This window comes from Eleutherodactylus coqui, chromosome 3 (assembly GCF_035609145.1).
Source record: "Eleutherodactylus coqui strain aEleCoq1 chromosome 3, aEleCoq1.hap1, whole genome shotgun sequence".
Lineage (NCBI taxonomy): Eukaryota > Metazoa > Chordata > Amphibia > Anura > Eleutherodactylidae > Eleutherodactylus > Eleutherodactylus coqui.
The window spans coordinates 313,626,853-313,650,648 of record NC_089839.1 but is presented as its reverse complement, the minus strand read 5'-3'; the positions used below and the strand labels follow the sequence as shown (position 1 = coordinate 313,650,648).

Sequence of the window (23,796 nt, the reverse complement as noted above, 5' to 3'; positions counted from 1 at the left end):
GGGTCAGTACAGGATAAGAAATGTATGTACACAGTGACTCCACCAGCAGAATAGTGAGTGCAGCTCTGGAGTATAATGCATATAGTAACTCAGGATCAGTACAGGATAAGTAATGTATGTATACAGTGACTCCACCAGCAGAATAGTGAGTACAGCTCTGGGGTATAATACAGGATGTAACTCAGGATTAGTATAGGATAAGTAATGTATGTACACAGTGACTCCACCAGCAGAATAGTGGGTGCAGCTCTGGGGTATAATATAGGATGTAACTCAGGATCAGTACAGGATAAGTAATGTATGTACACAGTGACTCCACCAGCAGAATAGTGAGTGCAGCTCTGGGGTATAATACAGGATGTAACTCAGGATCAGTGCAGGATGAGTAATGTATGTACACAGTGACTCCAGCTTTATGTACATTACTTATATAATTAAATGATAAAATGATGTTGAGCGGTTGACACTGGCTTATTATTACTCAAGGTGTATAGCTTTACTTCGCTATCTTATAGTATCATGAATCCATTTTGTAACCCTAAAGTCACTTCGCTGCTGGACATTTCCCGCACTTGGGGAGCCTATTTTTGATTTATTCAGATCTCTCTAAGGCTGCATTCAGACGAACGTATATCGGCTCGGTTTTCACTCCGAACCGATATACGTTGTCCTCGTGTGCAGGGGGGGGGGGGGGGGGGATGGAAGAGCCAGGAGCAGGAACTGAGCTCCCGCCCCCTCTCTGCCTCCTCTGCGCCCCTCTGCACTATTTGCAATGAAAGAAGGCGAGACGGGGGTGGGGCTAAGTTCTGAGAATTAGCCCCGGCCCGCCTCTCCCCAACGTATATCGGCTCGGCGTGAAAACCGAGCCGATATACGTTCGTCTGAATGCAGCCTAAAACTGATTATAGGTGATAATAAACATTCTGATCCGCAGTGACAGCTGAACACAATAATGCCAATAAAGAGTCAAACACAGATTTTCCAGCACAAAATGGAGTTTAATGATAAATCCTGGTGCAGGACCGTCTCCGGCTGCCGTGGAATGATGGCAGCGGGGGTCGTCTTGTGCTGGCCCAGACCTTAATGATATGAAATGTATTGCTGATGTGTTTGTGAGTCACATTTACATATATGTTAGTAGAAGAGCTGGGCCCGGGCTCAGATCATGCTTCCTGCCCTCGTAACCCTAAAGGCCCAGAATGAACCAAGTGCGCAGGGCGGTCGCTGCTCTTGGTGCAAGAAATTCAAACACTGATGAATGGCGAAATTCTAACACTGATCCATATCCTAAATAATATACAAGTTACCCTCCCGAACCCCCAATAATAACACACTCAAAGACAGACATATAGATAGACTGGATATTGGCCCATCTACATAATAGCAGCACCAACAATGCCCCAACTCTGGACGGTCGCCGTGTCTTCTCTCAACAGGGGAAGGAACCTGCTAGAAGCAGCCAGAGATATGTCAGTATGCGCATGGTCTGCATGTATTGGCGTCCTCCAGCCATATCTCTGCCGCAGGACTTTCCCATGCTAAAAGGAGCTCGAAAAATAATACTTTGTACATTCAAAATGTATGCGCTTCTCCATTCGCACCTCGTATCCTAAACCGGAGGTACGTTTGGCACACGGGATTCTGTTACACGTTAATAGTGTCCTCCTTCCCACGATAGTCATGTCTACTAAAAAAACAGTTCTGATATAATAGTGTATCTGGAGGCAGCCATTGTCACGGCCTCCTCTTCCTATGGCAGCGGTCCCATAGAACGTCAAGCCCCCAATGGCATGCAAGCCTGTCTGTCGGATGCGGCTCTGCAACCAGCTCTGGTAATGGCTCTTGTCCAGGTTGCGCTCAGATGCCACTCGTGAGGTCATTTATTACACGCGCTTTCACCAGCTTCCTTAAGAATTCTTTCTCTTTCTGAATATTATGGGTCCAAGACTGGAAAGTAGAAAAAGAAAGGAAAAAGTCAGACGTACAGTCTTATGAGGAGATTATGGACCTTCTGCTACCGCAGGTGGAAAGTAAAAGCTCTCATTGCAGACAACCCCTTTAAAGGGAACTGGTCACCGTCTAGAAGCACCTTCCCTTATGGAACCCGGAGAGGTATTCTTTATTCCCGGTGTCTGCAGTGTCAGCCCCATAAGTCGGTGCGCGGACCGAACATCAGACTCAAAGCATGCACTCCCATAGAAAGCAGCCTGGAGCTTCGAGTCTGATGCACATCTGCATGCCGAGTGGAAGGTCCGTGCCCTGATTTTTGGGACTGACTGCAGGGATCAGTAGACAGGTAAGTATACAAATACCTCCCTGGGATGCTGGAAACCTGCCCTTTCAACACCATAATGTGTTTATGGTGCTCGTAGCCGATGACAGGTTTCCTTTAAAGGCAGCCTGTGACTGGGTTCATGCTGCCAGAACCGCAGGACAGACGCACATTGCGCCCAAGTACCAGTTTTTCTCAAGAACTGCAGCATTTCAGAATAAGTACACTTTAAAGTTTGACCGAACTGAGTCGCAGAGACGTCCGCGCCAGCCTCTCCTCGCCAACAGAAAATAGGAGGAAAATGGTGGAACAAACCCAAAGTTCAAGAGGAGTCTAAACTCGGCGTTATGTATGCACACGGGCCTGGTGATGGGCGAAAAGGAACTCTGATATGAGGCACTGCCAACCGGTTGAACGCTCCACAAGAGGGGCCTGATGGACACTGATGCACAGGTGATCCGGCACAAACCTCCAAAAACAAGGTACCAGGATATAATCCAACGTCTCTTTATTTATTGGAGACCAGCAATAAACACGTTTCGAGGTAGACCTCTTCATCAGCTAAACTGGGACAGACACAGAGGAAGTGCAGGTAAATGCATATATATATATATACCTTGTGGTTGAAAGCTGGAGTACCGATAGGCAAGGAAGCCCTTGGGATGTCTGTCCAGGGCAGAGAAGCAGACCGACAGGGTGTATTGCTGGTTTCAAATAAATAGACGTTGGATCATATCCTTGTACCTTGTTTTTGGAGGTTTGCGCCGGACACAAGAGTTCATCAGTGCAGGATGTTGACTGACCGCTTTCTCCCTCTGCATGATGCGGGTGAGGAGAGCCGGCGCGCCACCATTCTGAGTCAGACGTCAAAGTGTATTTATTCTGAAATGGCGCAGAGCTGCAGAATAACGCCTACCTGGGCACAGTGTGCATGCCTGTGCCAGGCCCCTGATGCCTGTGGTTTGGGCAACATCAATCCGGTGAAATGTTCCTTTTTAAGATGCCGTCACACATTTCTACCTCCTGTGGAAATTTAGCAAGAGAAGTTGCTGATGCAGATAAAGAGATGCCCAGTTAGTAGGGTAGGGAATAAGCTTTTCATCATTTGCGCCTTATGCCCGAGACCTCCATCGATCCTGAGAGTGGGGGTCCGTAGGACCCCGCGTGAACGGAGCTGCCTCTCCATTCAGTACAATGGGAGCGCCAGAGATTGCTGAAGCTCAAGTGATTGGTATTCTGAACTCCTACCGGAATCCCCGCAGCGTGTCTGCACCGTCGCCACTTTATTCTTGCAAGGGCCTCATTCTTGGGATCGGTGAGAGTCCCAGCGGTCAGAACCCAACCAATCAGAAAGTTATCCGCTATTCTGTGGGTGGTGAATAACCTTCTATTTTGGCACCTTTAAGTGTTTTATTATGAAGTTCATGCTATTAACTCCAGCATTACTTTACTAATAGACATAGATGCGGAATCCCGATAAAATAGGAAAACTGAGGTTCTAACTCTGCTATATGTCAATATAGAACCTGACATTCTTACCTCCTTAATGGCTGCCATCTTGATAGTCTCATAGTAGTGAAGAGGAGCATTGGGAAGGTTCATGTCATATCCAAATCCTGCTACTGCCACCTCGTCACAGTTATGTAATGCCATTGTGATTGCAACACTTCCAAGCGTCGGGATGTTCTGTGTGTAGAAGAGAGACAGCCGTCAATCCACAATATAAACCTCATTTGTCAACAGCGTCCTACTTACACCGACCGTCCCCCTTTATTACCCTCCATCTAGCAGCGTTGGACTCCTTTGGCCTTCAGCACCGCAGTAATTCCTCGCGGCATAGATCCCACTAGATGATGAAACAGTTCTGCAGGAATACCGGCCCCTGCGGACAGGAAGCTTCTTATAGCTTCCGCAGTTTAGATGGCGGTGCTGGCATGTTCTGCCGGCTGACAGAAAGGGGTCAGCGATTCATGCTGCTTGCGCCAAATTCTGACCTCCCATCGCAACAGAAATCTGCCTGCTGGAGTCTCATCTTTGTGTTTTTATTAGACACAATGGCGCTGGAACTGGTCGCCCGCTGTTATATCCCATCCATGCGGAGGAACGGCGAGTTGTGCGTTCGGACACGTTAGTTGGAGCTCCAGCGTTGTATTCAGCTGACTGTGCAGCCTGTTGGTCAGAACGATTCCTGACATCCTCCTCCGACCCCTTTCAGTGATGAGTTGTTTCCATCCGCAGGATCCCCTTCCGCTGGATGTTTTCCTTGATCGTGCCATTCTCTGTATAATCTCCAAATTGCAAAATGAGAAACCCCCCCTGCGGTTGGCAGTGAGCCCCCGGCTAGTCCAGCACTGATGACCGGCCTCGTTGGATGTCGCTCCGATCGCTGGATTTTCCATCTAATGTGGATTCACACTAAAACTGATCCGCGGAAAACTTGTCACATGATTTTATGCCGCATGCCGGGGTCACGGGGAGAATTACCGTACAGGGGGCGCCAATCATGGGAGGGCCGGGGGGTGTAATAAAGGGGCCGTTCACTGTAAAGTAGGTTACAGACACAACCACAGAGGATACATGACAGAACAGCAATGTATGATGTCAATATATTGTATCACAGACCATAGATATCAGATGCCTTTATGGTCTGCGACACTGCAGGGTTAGAGCATTACATTTGAGAATTGTCCGTCATGCGGCCCCCTATATGGTCCTGTATGTGGTTGCAGACGCTGAATTTATAGTATCAGTACAACAAGGACAACTCTCTATAGCATCCCAACAAATCTTTGTAGTCAGACTAATGCCTCCTGCATGCCAGACCTGCTCTCCCCTATACTGGACATTGCTGGGGGTCCCTGCGAATACTTGCAGCAGTGTCTATAGAGCATCCCTTGTTATATGTCAGGAACCCAATGGTTACTGCCAGCTACAACAGAAGCCACGCTATAACCAGCACCCTCCCTTATACGTCTTACCCTTGTGGAGAAGACCTGGGAATTCTCAAGATTGAGGACTAAAGAGATGTTCTGGATGTATTATTACCAAGGGGTTTGAGGTTTTGGAACAAGGTTGAGGCCGCTATACCGCTTCTTCTTCGTTAACCCTTAAATGCAGTTTTAACTGCTAATAATTTGATTATTATGTACTACCTGATGTCAAAGCGATATGACTGCGGGTTCCACACTAACCTGTAATATGTATTCCTTCTGCCTCATAATTCCAGGTTTTATGTATATATTTCTACCTGTCATTTATCAAGCTTTAATCCACTGTTTTAACCTAATTTTCTTTTTTCGGTAGTGTTATTGATTTCAGATTGGACTATTTTACCTTTATTTTAATCTTGCCCCTTGGAATATGGTTTTTCTGCACTTTCATATTAATGTATTTCACTCTTCTGTTCATTTAAGCGCCGGCTTATTCCTGTATTTATTCATAGTGATGTACGCTTTTGCCTGTTTGTGTGATTGAACGATCGTTTGGACCCGCTGACTTACAGCCTGACCTATTGGCTACAATGTACCCCATTCATACCAGTGTTTATTGATCATTTGGTTTGGCCTGATCGTGTCCCAATAAGGTCCGGGATGTTATATTCCACTAATGGATATAGGATGAGCGTCTTAGATCTGCCGGGTCGACCCCCAACCAAGCAAGTGATCTTTGCCTTTTATTTACTTCTTGTGATTGGTTACACCGCTGAGCGCCGGTTCGTATTTCTCGCCTTCCAAATACTGTGATTCCAGAAGAGAAAGCCGCCAGTACTAGAATGCAGTCTTCGCGAGCCAGATGAGCTTGCACTCTGTTTTTGTTCTCTCGCCTGGATGTTCATGAGACTCTTTATGCACCTTGTGTATTCCCATGGATATACCACGGCTTCGCCCGGCTCCTTACAACATCCTTGGCTGTGGGTGGCTCATCCCTCCTTAGTAAAATAGTCAGAATATCCAGCAGCAGCCGGATCACAACATGAATGCCAAAGAGCACCCCGAGACCGAGGATAAAAGTAAAGCTTGAAAAGACCAACATACTCTTCATGGACTGCCAATGATCCTGCGGATAATGATATGCCGTCGTCATATGATATTTCCGCTCACTACCTTGACTTGGAGAAGAAAGAGAGCTTGTGCCGTGTTCCGGCCAAACAGAGAAGACGGAGCAGATGGAAACAGTAAATCAGCCGGGAGAGATTAATGGTCCATATGTCACAGAGCCGCGATCATCACTGCATGGGAGCTTAAGAGGCGCAACAAACTCTTCATCTCATTGACTAATCCCAAGCGGCAGCTCCATAGTCTGACTGAATACTTCCCAGGGACATGAGACGGCCACCCCGCCGCTGGACACAAGGGCGGACAGTCTTCAGGAGTTATACCGATAGTCTGAATGCTGCGGACTACACCCTATATATGAGATTATCATGGCGGGAAACACTTTGCATTTGAAAGCTGTGTGGAGTTTTTCTCACAGTCGCATGCTTTGTCCATTGAGCATTTTGAGGCATTAGTGTTTTGTTGCCGGAGTTCATTGGCCGGTTGGATGCATCGGCTCTTTGCATCTGGAAGGTTTGCTGTCTTCTAATAAAATTGGAGTCAGCAAGCTTGGCAGAGGGCTGCAGAATATATGCAGACTACCAATCTCCTATGTATATCCTATCTGGAAAGCTACTGTGATGACCAACTGGTGGATCCATGAGGTTCCTGGTCTTCTAATACCTTCTTCATGGATTCATTGGCTCTGCTGCACAAGACTCAAAGTTCGTGGTCCGTGGGGTATCCTCCGCAGACAACAGGTAGTGGTCACCAGACCAGCGTGGTTACGGGTCACACAATAAAAAGACATCAGGATCTTATATGTGTTTTTAAAACTGGACTGAGACTTGAATTACCCTTCCTGCAGTTCTGCGAAAAAGTACTTGTGCCTCAACCGATACGATTTTATTAGTTTTCCACATTTAACTTATTCAGATCATCCAGATAATTGTAATACAAGATAAAGACGACACGAGGAAACATAAAAGGTAGCTTTTAAATGTTTGTTCCATTTATTGAAGATAAAGATCTATTCAAAACCTCTCTCACCCAAGTGGAACAATAATCACCCCCCAAACCTAAAAGCCGGTCGTGCCGCTCGTCAGTAACAACTGCAATGAAACAGTTGCCATAACTTGTGATGAGTATTTTACATTGTTGTGGATGAATTTCTGCGCACTCTCTGCAGAAATCCTGTAATTCAGCTATGTTGGAGGGTCTTTGAGCATTAATGACCCATTTAACTTCTTGACCCTTTTCAACATACATGATTGTACTCCCTCCAGCGTCAGGGTTTGTATGGAGCAGGATCTGGAGCCGTTCCTGCTACATGGCAGGTGCTGGCTGTTTTTTACAACTGACACCCGCCGACAACGGCTGCAATCAGCACTCACACTGATTGCAGCTGTTAACCTTTTAAATGCAGCGGTCAATTCTGACCGCTGCATTTCAATGCCCTGATCACAGTTTTGTGGGTCCTGAACGTCCCTCTTGCAATGAGATCGCAAGGTGCTATTCTGTTGTCATGGCAGCCTAGGGACTTTTTGGATGGCCCCAGGGCTGCCATGTGTTTCTGCCAACAGAAATACCATATATTGCAGTACTGAAGTATTGCAGTATATGGTATAAGCAATCACAAGTTCAAGACTCCTGTGGGACCACAGAAAAAATAAATAAGTGAAAAATAAATTGTTTTATTATTATGGAAAATAGGATACTAAAAATAAAAAAAAAGCAAAACAAAAAAAAAACAAAAAACAAAACCCGGATGACCCAGACTACACATTATTTTTACCACACAGTGCAGAAGAAAAAATACACACCAGAATCGCGTTTTTTTTTCTTTGCACACCCTGTCTTCAGAAAAAAATGTAATACAAAGCGATTAAAAAGTTGTATGTGCTCCAAAATGGTACCAATAGAAACTACAAGAAGGTCCCATGAAAAATGAGCAATCATACAACCCGTCATTAACAAGCCGTCATTAATGTCACGGAACTTCACGGGGACAGAAGTCAGGACCGGCCACCCCAACACCTGCATTTTCTTTCTTTTGCCCCATTTGGGCGCGGAGTTGCTTGAGCGCTTTGCATCGTTGTCCTGCTATATAACCAACTACGCTTGAGCTTTAGGTCAGTCACTCCGGTTCTGTGTCACCGTCACACAACTGCCACCATGTCTAACTCTTGCCGTCATGTTCCTATTGTGGAATGTGCTTTTAGCTTTACACCAGTTGTATCGGGACCATTTGACTGTTTCATCAGTCCACAGAATGTTTTTTTGGCAGATGTAAGATGAGCTTTGTGTTTTGGTCAGCAGTGATTTGCACCATTTTTGCCAGTGCCTTTCTTGTTGTGGAATCACGTACATTGACCGTAGATGAGACAGGTGAGGCCTGCAGGTCATAGATGTGTGTCTGGGTTCTTTTGTGGCCTCCTGGATGGGGTGCTAATGTGCTCTTCAGGAAATTTTGGTGGGAAAGTCACCGCTGCTCCAAGCTTTCTCCATCTGTGGATAATGGTTCCTCCATGCGGTTCACTGGAGCGATGGCTTTGTAAGCCTTTCCAGACTGGTAGGTTTTGATGTCTTGGAATCTATTCAGAAGGTGGCATCATGTGCTACTTTTTGAGACCTTCTAGTCAGTTTCACATTACCAGACAGGTTCCACGTAAGTGATGTGTAGATACAGCCGGTCAGGCAATAATCATCCTGGGGCAGCCAGTCAGATTGACCCCAACTGGCAATTGAATTTGGTTAATTGGTTGATTTAATAGCTAAGGGGCAATTACCATCTCACAGAGGTCCTGGTAGGGCTGAGCAGCATTTTGGGACAACTTGGATTATCTTTGTTTTTGTTTCACTTGACTATTATATATCATCAAACAGCCTTTAATATTCACCAATTGGACAGGGCTGTGCCGGGAGGCGTCCGCTAGATTTAGGGCATAGAATACGGATCACTGAAATTGCGCAGGATGATATTATTGTGGTCTGCACAGCAACTGGAACATTTAGCACTTGTCCGACAATCATGTGTCCTTTGTAACGTAAACGCGACGGTTGCATGAATGGTAGTCACAGTGATATAAGTCGCGCTGTGATCACGTCAAGTGGTGGCAGATCTGGCTTCGTTGGGTACTGGCAGCCATTAGATTTGATAATGGTGGCATTTTGCTTCTTGATAATTGTGTTCTACCAAAACTCCACAGCATGAAATTCTTCACATCGGAGTGAGGAAACTGGAGCAATAATATCAGGCTTGTGTTGTGTGACGGCTTCACTTCCTTCTCAAACCAATCACAAACATTACACGAATATCCAAAGTCATTGTACAGAATGAAATTGTCTATTCGCATTGGCCAAATTCTCGCCTCTGTGTCGCTCCGCACTTATGCATTTGGTGCCCTCGCTGTTGATGTTTGTGGCTCATTATCGACCTAAATGGGTTGAATTCGATCACTGGATCTGACTGTGCATGCCTGGCCAGCGTACCCTTCATACTGACGTCATCAGAAATGCTACTGGCGTCGAACTGAGCAGTGGAAGTACTTGGCGCAATCGTATCGGGCACTTGTTCACTTTGGCGGCGCGACACCTCAACTCTGAGGCTCTTCCACCAAGCCCGTTGACGCTCATTTAGACATCCGGGTTTTCTTGGATTCCCCATCTGTCGATCTTTCTTCCTGTTGCCATTTTTTATAATTCTTCTGCTGTTTATTAGGCATATTTTTGAACATTTTTTAATTTTTGTGAAATGTCTGAAGGCCGACATGTAAACAAAGATTAAATATTGAGGTTTTATTTATAACTAAATTTTACAGCGCAAAAAGACAAAACAAATGGCGCCTCAAAGGTGGCGCCCGCATGACGGACGCCGGAGCCAGACTAAATTAATCTGTGACTTAACTCTGCGCTGTGATTAGCCGACGACTTCAGCGCGAGGCCAATCAGTATCTCAAACAGGCTTTGTTTAATGCTCTATTACAATATTCATGGATCCATCATTAATAGTTTTCATGTTTTTACATTTTTCGTTATCAACGTTTTTCGGGAATATTACAAATTGAGATTTCTGCAGCTTAAAATTCCGTAGGATGAAGCAGCCGTTCAGTTCTGCACACGTGAGCCAGGCGTCCCGTCTAGATGGGGCTTTATCAACCGTTCCAGAGACATAATCTATTATTTATCCATGATATATGGGGACAAATAGACCTAAAGTGTCTGCGAGCGCCAGTATTAACATAGAAGCATAAATCAGGAAGGAAAATGTACAATCAAGGAATTACACCCCCCCCCCCACCCCCATTAAAGGGATTGTACCACAGCTGCAAGTTATCCCCTATCCACAGCATGGGAGATACCTTGCTGATCAGTGGGTATCTTACTGCTAAGACCTCCACCAATCTCAAGAATGGGGATCCCATGTCCCCCCGTCCTCCTTGTGGGGTTACTGCACCCCCTGCAGTGAGGAGGAGACTGCATGCAGCGCTGGTCACACAAGAGCGCTAGCGCTCCATTCACTTCCAATGGGTCTGAGGAGATAGCCGAGCTGCAGCCTCTTGGGTATCTCCATCAGCCCCATTGAAATGATTGGAGCTCTGACTCTGCATGCCTGGCCAGCGTACCCGTCATACTGGCGTCACCGCGGGGAAAGACCCTCACAGTGACAGGCAGAGTAGGACATGGCATTCCCGATCTAGAAATCAGCAGGGGTCTCAGCGGTGAGACCCTTTATATAATGCTGTCCCTCCACAGGACCTGAATCACAAGAGGCAGCAGTATGAGTCTGCCCCATCACTCTTCCTATATAAATACTGGGAGGTGGCGCGGTTACTTACCGAGGGCATTATTGATATTCAGTACATGAACAAATCTATGTAGGAGCCACTACTTACTGCATTGGTTTCTACAAAAATGTGGTACATATCATATTAGATGCAGCAACATTTCCTGCAGATAGCGCATCTACTGCTACCAATCAGCAACCGATAGATGATACGAGCTGCACTCCGCCACCTACAGTCATGCTCACCGCAAGCACTTACCCCTCTCCCCATAAGTCCGTTGTTGAATGGCAGCCCAATAAAACTGAATGCAGCTTCTTGGATAAAGTACGGGTTGAGGATTCGAATCTCATTTGGCTCTCGTGGTACCCGCGTGGCGACTGACTTCCAGAACCCATCTGAGGCACTCTGAAAAATCAAACAGAAAGATTGCATGAAGAAAAGTCTACGCGAGTCCAATGAGTCGAGCTAATCCAGCCGGTGGGCATCCAATGCTTCATAGTCCCCCAACATAAGTACTATACATCACAGTGCGGTATACTGCTGAGCTAATAGTGCCGTTGTCTGCCCGTCTGCGCCACAGGCGGCCACATGGACGTTACAGAGGGGCTTCTGCCTGTCAGTAGGCAGCCACCGGCACACATCTGGGCGATGCCAGAGGATGTTCAATCTAGAATTTTTATACACCCAGAGTTGCAGAAAATGTATGAAACTTGGATGAAAGTCTCTCCCGATGAAGAGTATTGAATAATTAAAGGGAAAGCCACAGCGGCGCTCCAGTCTGCAGTTCCAGCACTCCGCTGCTTTCCTTATAAATGTTGATGGAAGTTTATCTGTATAATTCATGTCTGAAGATCTCCTGCGCTGAATGGAAACGCAGCCGAGCGGTTGGCCGGGCCGGCTCCATTAGCTGCCTCTCCGGTCCCCTGTGATGTGGATGGGGTCATTCACGGACTCTTCGGAGGATGGCGTCCAGTGAATGCGCAGGTGGGCACATGTCTTACTGACACCTGTACCGGCGCTCATGGCAGGCGCACTTCTCACGGACTTGTACCCAACAGTAATAAACTGTCTGTTTCATTCCAATTTGCTGTCATTCATTCTGGGTGACTGTATGGATCCACCAGGTTTTATCTACCATGTCATCTATTAATATAGACTATTGTATAGTACAGGAAGTAAAAACTGACAGTGGACACATCTACAGCACCTGGGATCTGCATGTTACATATTATTGGCACTATTATATTGCTAGTTGGTGTGTATATATATATATACAAGCACCAGAGATCTTGCACCTCTGACTGTGGGTGAGGGGATAGTGGGGTGTATGGGAACTCCAGTAGTTGGGGCCCGACTCACCTGGGGGAGTCGGGTATTTGCATACAGTACAGCAGGGGTAAGGAGGACTTTTCTTCTTACATCTTCTATATTAAGCTGCATCGAGAAACTTGTCTGCTTGACTCTGAAATAAATCCTAGATGCCCTGACAGGTGATGGGGGCGCTGTAAGCCTGACGTATGACCAGCTCCCTGCAGTCACCGTAGCAGCGTCCGCTGAGCCTGCAGTCCAGATGCTACGAGTCTGTAATTACTGATGCACACAGAGGAGTCTGTGAATCACCTCGCTGGCACCAACTCTTCCCTCTGTGATTCCGTCACTCGGAGACTTCTGGGTCCATCAGCCTCACGTGCGCCGCGTGCGCATCATCTTCTTACATAAACCTCGTAGCCGTCATAAAACTTTCCTTATTACTTTACTTCTTGTTTTACCTTTTCAGTTCTCATGAGGGAGGATTAACGATGATGAAAGTGTTACTTTAGTAAATGGCTTCGTCGGGGTGCAGCCTTCTGCAGAACAACAAAGCTGACTTGCCGCCGCTCCGAGATCCCCATTATTAACGTAGCAAAATAACCAATTTTTATTGCTGGAACTACACACAAGCCCTTCGTAGTCTGATCCCGCAGTCACAAGTAAATCAGTGGAGCAACACATGAGATGGGACTACACTGTGCTCCGTAACCATGGAGACACACAGAAACGTAGAAGAGCTGTAGACGCAAAACAAATTGTGAATTAAGACTTTTTGATGAGCGGTTTTTGCAACTTTAGGGCGCGGTCACACGAGCGTAGGAGTATTTACGTTCGCACGTGCGCAGCGTTTAATCGCCGGAAAGAACGTTTTTTGGCAATCATGACCAGAGCTAGAAAGCATATTATCGTTTGTTCCTACTTTCCATCTATCTTTTCGGCCATCGAATATGCCTTGGCGTGTATGTTCCGTCTTTTTTTCGGGTTGCCGTTTTTACGCGCCGTAAAATCGCCTGTGCGAACGAATACATTGGAAACCAACGCCTTAGATGGTCACGTTTATACGATTGGGCGCAAAAACGCGCCGTTTATGCGCTCGTGTGAACGCACCCTCAGATGCATTGGAGGATTATAACATTGGTTGAAAAAGTGTATATACCCTTTAATGCAATGCTTCTGAAAGTGTGAGGTGGACTTACTGGTGAGGCGCCCCCACTTGTTGGTGAGGCAGATTTCATGGAGTTGGCCATGTGCTGCACAGCTCTATATCTTGCTGGACCAATCAGAACTCTCTGGGCTTATTCTAATATTATACCGGATTCAGGAGACAGATATCGCGAGATCCATTATAAATCTGGTTTTGACTAAGACCGTATTCACACGGACAAGAGAGAGCTGCACCCGAGACTCTCCATCCATGTGCTGCGCAAGGTGTGGGACTTCACACGTGACACATCCAATTATTGTATGACGCACAAACACAGGGCATGCAGCGATTTTTCAAACTCAGACCATCGGTCCAACTGCAAAACCTCTCGTGTGCATGATTGGGTTCATCTTCTGTGCGATGAGAATATAGGCGGTGTGAATACGGCCTAGTAGTGAAGTCCAGGCATCACTAGTTTGTGGCAGCTGTGGTCTCGGTAGTCAGAGGTTGATACGTCCTGCTATGACATCTGATACTCAGAAGTATTAAGAGTAAATGTTCTGGTAAAGGGGTTGTCCGTTGCAAAAAAAAAGATGAGGCAGTATTTTAACTTATCAATTAAACTTCATTTTAATTGAAGTCTCTGACCCCTGTTGTCCCCCAGCGTCATGTGACCAGAAGTGTTTGACGGCTAACACTGGTAGGACGTCCCCCTGCTTACCCCACCCATTAGATGGATTGTGACCGCTGCCCGTTCCTTTCTGACGCATAAAGGCGATCCTAAAAGATGTGAAAAAGAACCAAGGAGGAACTGCAAAATACCTAAAGAAGACTCTACAGACTACAGAAACCTCTGTTTGTATGGCCTCTTAGAGACACACTGACCAAGAATGGTGATTGTGGAAGGACACCACGAAGGAAGCCATTGCTGGCCAAAAGTAATATTGCACCCTGTCTGAAGTTTACCGGGACCACTGTGATATCCCACAATGCTTCTGGAAAATGCTCTATGGATGGATGAGACAAAAGTGGACCTTTTTAGCGCAAATACACAAAGCTATGTTTGGAGGAAAAACACCTAAACCTCATCCAACTGTAGAGCCCAGTGGAGGGAGGATCATGGTTTGGGGCTATGGTAGAGGCAGCAACATGGTTTGGGGTTATGTTACAGGGAGAATAATTGGTTTGGGGCTATGGTAGACAGGGCTGCATGGTTTGGGGCTATGGTAGAGGCAGCAACATGGTTTGGGATTATGTTACAGGGAGAATAATTGGTTTGGGGCTATGGTAGACAGGGCTGCATGGTTTGGGGCTATGGTAGAGGCGACAGCATGGTTTGGGGCTATGGTAGAGGCAACAGCATGGTTTGGGGCTATGGTAGAGGCGACAGCATGGTTTGGGGCTATGGTAGAGGCGACAACATGGTTTGGGGCTATGGTAGAGGGGGCAGCATGGTTTATGGCTATAGTAGAGGGAGGATCATGGTTTGGGGCTATGGTGGAGTAAGTGGCATGGTTTGGGGCTATGGTAGAGGGGGCGCAATGGTTTGGGGCTATGATAGAAGGGCAGCATGGTTCGGGGCTATGATAGAGGGAATGACATGGTTTGGGGCTGTGGTAGACAGGGCGGCATGGTTTGGGGCTATGGTAGACAGGATAGCATGGTTTGGGGCTATGGTAGAGGGGGCAGCATGGTTTAGGACTATGGTAGAGTTAGTGGCATTTTTTTGGGCTATGACAGAGGGGGTGATATGGTTTGGGGCTATGGTAGAGGGAGGATCATGGTTTGGGGCTATGGTAGAGGGAGCGGAATGCTTTGGGGTTCTTTGCTCCTCATGGTCTGGACTACTTGTGATCATTAAGGGGAGAATGAATTCTAAGGTGGATCACAACAACTTATAGTAGAATGTAAGAGCAGCCAAGCAAGATCCTTCTCAAAATTATACAGGAAAGACTGAGATCAGTAGTTGAAGCAGCACTCCCTAATGTGCAGGCAGGACTCCGGCGAGGATGCGGCACCCGCCACCATATTGCAAACCTGTGATGGACCATGAAAAAAGCTCGAGAATGCCAAAAGAATATCTATATGTGCTTCAAGGACTAAATCAAGGCCATGACAAGCTATGGCGCCCCCTACAGGAGTTGGGCGTATTGTCACATCTAGTCAAGCTGATAAAATCACTTAATACCAATCAAGAAGCCACTGTGAGAACAGTATGGGGACACAGATTGGTTTGGGATCGGCAGAGGCGTCCAACAGGGCTGCATCCTCTCACCCTTCTTGTTTAACCTATATGCAGAAGTGATCATGCGTACAATAGACCTAGATGAATGGGAAATCGGGGTGAAAATAGGTTGAAGAGACATCAACAATCTCCATTATGTGGATAACACAACTCTGCTGGCAGAAACAGAAGCCGGTCTGAAGCCGCTGATATGGAAGATTAAAACTGAAAGTGAAAAAAATGGACCCCTACCTGAATGAAAAGAAGACTAAAAGTATGACAACTGCAAAAAATGGCCAAATCCAAATAAAAATTGACAATGAGGTCATAGAGTGCGTGCGAGACTTCATCTACCTTGGCTCAAAAATTGACCAGACTGGAGAATCTACACCAGAGAAAACGTAGGATGGCGTTGGGGCGAAGCACGATGCTAAGAATGGACAAAATCTAGGAAAGTAGGGATATCGGCATAGCAGCTAAGCGCAGGACAGTGCAAACCACCGTTTCCCCAGAGCCATGTATGGATGTGAGAGCGGGACTGCGAGGGAAGCGGATAGAAGAAGGATTGATGCGTTTGAGCTGCTGGCAAAAGCTGCTTTGTATACCCTTGATGGCGAAAGGAACAGAGAAGTCCTGAATCATATCAGACCCGATATATCACTGGAGGACAAGATGAATGAGCCAAAGAATTGGGGAAAAGTATGATTTGTGTCTTAAAATGGCCAATTTAGAGTCTTGTCCTCAACCCTATGGAGAGGCTGTGGCTGACCGGAAGAAGGCTGTGCACATGGCATCCCAAACATACTGATGAACTGAAACACATTTGTAGGGGGGAAGGGTCCAAAATTCCTCAATAGTGCAAACATTTGGTGCAGGTGACTGCTGCTAAATGTGGATCTACAGGTTAAGGGTTCACTTTCTTTTTTCTCCCTGCACTGTGAATGTTACTCCAAGTGTCTAATAAAAGACATGACTAGTACAACTGTCGGTATTATTAGTTCCATCAGGTTTGTCTAGGAGCAGATCACAATATATTAGTGATCAATGACAGAGTTCACTTACTTATTCACCTGGCTGTAATTCACGGAAGCAGTTTACAATCTGACCGGCTTATTTGTTCACACGGCATTCAGTTTAGTGCCAAAGTATTTCCTCATTCTTTCATTCCTTTCTGACTGTTTGCTGGTGGTTTATATTTCTAATAATGCTGAAATTTGGGCAAAACAAAAAAAACTTCTGTTCAGCAAGTCGATGAAATGCTGGTAAGTGTTGGCCAACAGAACGAGGTGTGAACGTGTCTAGTGCATTGTAAAGATCAGCAGAACACCGTCCATCCGGCCATGTGGACCGCCACGTCATAAAAGGTCTATGGGGGTCAGTCACATCTGCTCACTGATATTGTTATGCTTCCATCGTCCGTTTCTGGTTACAGCGTCGTGAGTAAAGCCGGGGGCTCTGAGTCCATGGATCTCCACCATGAGAACGCCTTGTGGTGGTTTTACTCCTGTATCATTTTCCTCCTTTATATAGAAGAGGTGTGACGCTGGCAGCTGCTTCATATTTGTACCAAGAGGCACAAAACAACCGAGGTGGTAGATTTACGGGAGCATTTGGTTTGAATTTAACACTTTCTTTCTAAGACCTTGCTTTAATCCAGCCTTTTGTTACAAACGTTTTCTCGGGTCCAATGGGGGCATAACTTCGTAGTGCCCCCCTTTCTTAAGTTCTGCCACAGATCCACCAGCTCCTGGGGCCCCTCTTTAGTCTACCAGGATGGCCACAGCACTCCTCATTACCCAGCATACACTGTGCTTCGGTAGTCTGACACACTTCACACTACTTTTGGATTAGCCAGTGCTACTTGTGAGTGGTGCCGACCAATCAGTGTCTTAGACTACCAATGCTCTAGCAATGCTTGGGTAGTCAGGGAAACGTTGCCACCATACCCCAGGAATCCTCAGATTTGTGGTAGAACTACAAAAAAGTAAGGCACCAAATATTACTCCCCTCTTCAGGTTCTGGAACAAGTTTCGTCCTGGGATTAGAGAGTCCCTGTAAGTTTCGCTTTAAGATTGGGGCTAGACTTACTATGGATGGATCACATATCCAGCATCAGAACATTTTCAATAGTCTCCAGGGGTAATGGAAGGTTTCCATCAAGACAGTGTTGTGTATATGTGCAGCCATGATGTAGACCTAGCCTAGCACCTAGCTTGTCCTGCTGATTTAGGAGTTTTGTCAGTAATGTATCTACAGAGCGCTTGTCATCTGTTTGTTCTCATGAGCAAACTGCAAAGATTTGGCAATTGGAGAAACCTTCTTATTGCATAGAAGAGCCGGTCTGTACTGCCCCGGAGCGCACTAGAGAAGAAGCCGGCCAGGAGTGCTGGGTCTGCAGAAACTGTTCACTGTTAAAGGTCGACTCTGAGACTTTGTGAATTTGGTTTAAACTTGACTAACATTTTTACAGATGGCACTTTTAAAGCATGTTTAACCCTTGAAGCTCTGATATCTATAATTTTAGCTTCTTTTTCATCCCTTCGCTTCAAGATCCATAACTTGTTGACCTTTGCAGTGATGTAGCTGCATAAAGGCTTGTTTTTTGTGGGACCAGTTATACTTTTCAGTGTCACCATTTAAAGTATCAAAACTTATAACTTTAAAAAAAATTGTGGGGGTAAATAAAAAAACATACAGTTGTGCCATTATTTTTTGTTTTCCTTTCACGGCAAGCATGGTCCAGTAACAATGATGTATCCACTTTATTCTGCAATTACAGTGATTTCATATTTCTATTGTTTTCTTTATGTTTTACTACTTCTAAAAATAAAAAATAAAAATATCCTTTTTAACGCCTTAAGGACCAAGCGTGGTTAATATAGAGCACTTGGTCCTGGGCTTTAATCCTGGAAGTATAGTGCAGGGTTAAAGCTTCTGCTCATGCAATCAAGTAGGAGCAGATCCGATCCTTGGCTGTTAGTCACAGCCGAGGACCCAGAGGAGAAGAGTTAGTATTAGTTCCGCTATGCAACGCGGCCATCATGTGACTGCCGGATGCCCTTTGTCACAATTGATGTTTATCTCTGTAACTGGGGCTCCTAAAAAAAAGACAATGTGAATGATCCCAAGAGGTCTTATATGATGTCATGGGGGACATAGATGTTAAAAAAAAGAGTTACAAAACTAGGTAAAAAAATTACAGAATAAAATAAAAATATATGCATAAAAAAGAAAACGATCCATCGCCGACTGAAACCAAAACCGTCGCCATATACCCTGCCATCCAAGCCTATACAAATTATGTATCAAAACATCCGAAACAAAATGAGGAACCCATTTCCATATTTTATTTTAGCGTAAATATACTCATTTTTAAAATAAACAACTATAAATGAAAAAAATGTTTTTGCTTTTTACCTCCAATAAAACAAAAAGATGGGGGGGAGGGGAGAGAAAAAAAAAGATATAAAAAATAACCCTACGTGTCATGGAAAAAAACACAGCAAAAATGATTTTGGTAGCTAAAGAAAAAAAATAGGGCAGTAAAACCAGCACATGGGTAAAATCCCTAAAGCGTGTCTAGTCCGTAAGGGGTTAAAAAGAAATTGCTCTCTGTCGCCCACGACTTTTTAAAAAATGCTGTCACTGGCGCTGTGTGTGGCCATATTTTTGGTGCCTACCACTCTTTGATCACACTTTATGACATTTTGTATTGTTCTGTTTTGTGTATATAGATTTTGCTGTACAGGATCTGTTTAATAACTTCCTATCTGCAGAATGTCGGAGGTTTGACACAGAAGCCAGCGGGCCATTCGGAAAAATGCTTCTGTGATGTCCCAGTAATTGCCGGGAATCGTAGCCGCAGTGTCAGTTCTTACTTTCTCATGTTGCAGCGATGTTGAAACATTTTTGGCTTTTAATCTGAAACTCTTGTTTTCTCTGGGTGAGATTCCCGTTTTCCTGTCTCTGGCTTGTGCTGAACTCTCTAACACAAAGGACAGACACACGCCCAAGATAAAGTCATCCAGTGGAGGATGCCATGTACACCCGCTGCACTCGCTGCTCATTACTTCTACTTACTTAAAAGAACAGTGAACTTTAGGATTTGGGGAAACGTCGGCATGTGAGCAATTATGTCAGATAACGAAGGAAGACACAGAACTGACAGCGCAAACATAACCCAGCAGGAAACACTGACAGCCTGTGAGGAAGGACCTCAGATGACCCCAATAACTGGAGAGAAGATAGGATGATTGGGAGCTGGAAATCAAGCAAAGACCAAAGTGACAAAAACCCGGACTTCTCCAGAGACGGCAGCGGCAGAGGAAGAGCCAATAATATGACTACTTTACAGATTATAGAGCCGCCGCTGATAAGCAGCTCTGATGTTTAACCATTCTGCTAAATGAAAGGAATACAACAGCAAACTGCAGATGTCTGCAAGGAGGTCGAAGCTTTTTCTTGGGTTGGGTTTTCTTTACCTGAAGGAAATGTGGGATGACAACTCCAGCACTTCTTGTAGAACGAAAACAGATCTTCTATTTAGACGTTTCCAAGGAAAAACCCGAACAGTAACCCGTATCCAATGTGTCATCCTTATATATAATGTGCATCGATTCACAATATAAACAAAATGAACCAATGAGATTCCATATACTGACAAGACACATCACTGGTCAACACATTTTTACAAAAGCCATGTTACTGAAATAAAATTAGTCATTTTGTATCAGTTTTTATCTGCTGAACACGAATGTGACAAAATGCAAAATTGGCTTTACTTTTTTTTTGTAATTTGCAATTGTTTATATAGTAACATAGTATGTAAGGCTGAATGAAGACAATGTCCATCTAGTCCAGCCTGTCTATCCTCCTGTGTTGATCCAGAGGAAGGCAAAAAAAAAACCAAGAAGCCAATTAGCCCTTTTGGGGAAAAAATTCCTTCCCGACTCCCTAATGGCAATCAGACTGTTCCCTGGATCAACCCCTAATAGTTCCTACCTGCCTTTATACCCGGATTGACAACCTAAGATTTATATCCTGTAATATCCTTCCTCTTCAGAAAGACATCAAGTCCCCTTTTAAACTCCTCTATGGATTTTGCCATCACCACTTCCTCCGGTAGAGAGTTCCACAGTCTAACTGCTCTTACAGTAAAGAACCCCCTTCTATGTTGGTGATGAAACCTACTTTCCTCTAATCGTAGCGGATGCCCTCTTGTTACCGTCGTGGTCCTGGATGTAAACAGATCCTGGCAGAGATCCTTGTATTGTCCCCTCATGTATTTATACAGAGTTATTTGGTCGCCCCTTAGCCGTCTTTTTTCCGGGGTGAATAATCCCAGTTTTGGTGCCTCTCTGGGTATTCCAGTCCTCTCATTCCATGTATTAGTTTAGTTGCTCTTCTTTGTACCCCTCCAGCACTGTAACATCTTTCCTGAGCACCGGTGACCAGAACTGTGCGCAGTATTCCATGTGAGGCCTGACAAGTGCCTTATATAGTGGGAGGATAATGTTCTCGTCCTTCGCCCCTATACCTCTTTTAATGCCCCCCAAGACTTTATTTGCCTTTGCAGCAGCTGACTGGCATTGGTTGCTCCAGTTTAGTCTACAATCCACTAGTACCCCCAGATCCTTTTCCATATCACTTTTCCCTAGTGGTACCCCATGAAGTGAATATTGGTGACATCCGTTTCTCCTGCCCATGTGCATAGTCTTACATTTATCAACATTGAACTTCATTTGCCATTTCCCCCCCCCAAGCCCCCGGCTTATCCAGGTCCGTTTGTAGCCGCACATTGTCCTCCAAGTGCATGACAAAAGTAATAGGCCGATGCTTAATATCTGTAAGTCATAGACTCCATCTTAGATCTCTTTGCCCGTCTCTTGCACAGCTGTTCAGGAGCATGTCTGTGGAGTGTCCAGCAGTAGTCAGCCAGCATGGTAGTGTCCAGCAGTAGTTGGCCAGCATGGTAGTGTCCAGCAGTAGTCGGCCAGCATGGTAGTGTCCAGCAGTAGTCGGCCAGCATGGTAGTGTCCAGCAGTAGTTGGCCAGCATGGTAGTGTCCAGCAGTAGTCAGCCAGCATGGTAGTGTCCAGCAGTACTCGGCCAGCATGGTAGTGTCCAGCAGTAGGCAGCCAGCATGGTAGAGTCCAGCAGTAGTCGGCCAGCATGGTAGTGTCCAGCAGTAGTCGGCCAGCATGGTAAAGTCCAGCAGTAGTCGGCCAGCATGGTAGTGTCCAGCAGTAGGCCGCCAGCATGGTAGTCTCCAGCAGTAGTCGGCCAGCATGGTTGTGTACAGCAGTAGTTGGCCAGCATAGTAGTGTCCAGCAGTAGTCGGCCAGCATGGTAGTGTCCAGCAGTAGTCGGCCAGCATGGTAGTGTCCAGCAGTAGTTGGCCAGCATGGTAGTGTCCAGCAGTAGTCAGCCAGCATGGTAGTGTCCAGCAGTAGTCGGCCAGCATGGTAGTGTCCAGCAGTAGTCGGCCAGCATGGTAGTGTCTAGCAGTAGGCAGCCAGCATGGTAGTGTCCAGCAGTAGTCAGCCAGCATGGTAGTGGAGTGTCCAGCAGTATTCGGCCAGCATGGTAGTGTCCAGCAGTAGTCGGCCAGCATGGTAGTGTCCAGCAGTAGTCAGCCAGCATGGTAGTGGAGTGTCCAGCAGTATTCGGCCAGCATGGTAGTGTCCAGCAGTAGTCGGCCAGCATGGTAGTGTCCAGCAGTAGTCGGCCAGCGTGGTAGTGTCCAGCAGTAGTCGGCCAGCATGGTAGTGTCCAGCAGTAGTCGGCCAGCATGGTAGTGTCCAGCAGTAGTCGGCCAGCATGGTAGTGTCCAGCAATAGTCGGCCAGCATGGTAGTGTCCGGCAGTAGTTGGCCAGCATGTTGGTGTATAGCAGTAGTTGGCCAGCATGTTGGTGTATAGCAGTAGTTGGCCAGCATGGTAGTGTCCAGCAGTAGTTGGCCAGCATGGTAGTGTCCAGCAGTAGTTGGCCAGCATGATAGTGTCCAGCAGCAGTCGGCCAGCATGGCAGTGTATAGCAGTATTCGGCCAGCATAGTAGTGTCCAGCAGTAGTCGGCCAGCATGGTAGTGTCCAGCAGTAGTCAGCCAGCATGGTAGTGGAGTGTCCAGCAGTATTCGGCCAGCATGGTAGTGTCCAGCAGTAGTCGGCCAGCATGGTAGTGTCCAGCAGTAGTCGGCCAGCGTGGTAGTGTCCAGCAGTAGTCGGCCAGCATGGTAGTGTCCAGCAGTAGTCGCCCAGCAAGGTAGTGTCCAGCAGTAGTCGGCCAGCATGGTAGTGTCCAGCAATAGTCGGCCAACATGGTAGTGTCCGGCAGTAGTTGGCCAGCATGTTGGTGTATAGCAGTAGTTGGCCAGCATGTTGGTGTATAGCAGTAGTTGGCCAGCATGTTGGTGTATAGCAGTAGTTGGCCAGCATGGTAGTGTCCAGCAGTAGTCAGCCAGCATGGTAGTGTCCAGCAGTAGTTGGCCAGCATGTTGGTGTATAGCAGTAGTCGGCCAGCATGGTAGTGTCCGGCAGTAGTTGGCCAGCATGTTGGTGTATAGCAGTAGTTGGCCAGCATGTTGGTGTATAGCAGTAGTTGGCCAGCATGTTGGTGTATAGCAGTAGTTGGCCAGCATGGTAGTGTCCAGCAGTAGTCAGCCAGCATGGTAGTGTCCAGCAGTAGTTGGCCAGCATGTTGGTGTATAGCAGTAGTTGGCCAGCATGGTAGTGTCCAGCAGTAGTTGGCCAGCATGGTAGTGTCCAGCAGTAGTCGGCCAGCATGGTAGTGTCCAGCAGCAGTCGGCCAGCATGGCAGTGTATAGCAGTATTCGGCCAGCATAGTAGTGTCCAGCAGTAGTCGGCTTTACTTCTTTTTTGTAATTTGCAATTGTTTACATCACGAAGTGCACGCCAGTAGTAATAGGCCGATGGTTAATATCTGTAAGTCATAGACTCCATCTTAGATCTCTTTGCCCATCTCTTGCACAGCTGTTCAGGAGCATGTCTGTGGAGTGTCCAGCAG

The 23,796-nt window shown here is 46.2% G+C and overlaps 1 protein-coding gene across 7 annotated transcripts in view; it reads right to left on the bottom strand.

The window, feature by feature from the left end:
- Positions 1 to 986: 986 nt before the first annotated feature.
- The window catches only part of ST3GAL3 (ST3 beta-galactoside alpha-2,3-sialyltransferase 3), a 277,669-nt gene continuing 254,859 nt past the window's right edge, over positions 987 to 23,796 (bottom strand). For all 7 annotated transcript variants that reach the window (XM_066597939.1, XM_066597938.1, XM_066597942.1 and 4 more), the window contains 3 exons: positions 11,352 to 11,498; positions 3,812 to 3,958; positions 987 to 1,947 (listed from right to left, as the gene is read on the bottom strand). In XM_066597939.1, coding sequence (XP_066454036.1) covers positions 1,858 to 1,947; positions 3,812 to 3,958; positions 11,352 to 11,498 — 384 coding nt within the window. In that variant the 3' untranslated portion in view covers positions 987 to 1,857. The remainder of the gene's footprint in view (positions 1,948 to 3,811; positions 3,959 to 11,351; positions 11,499 to 23,796) is intronic.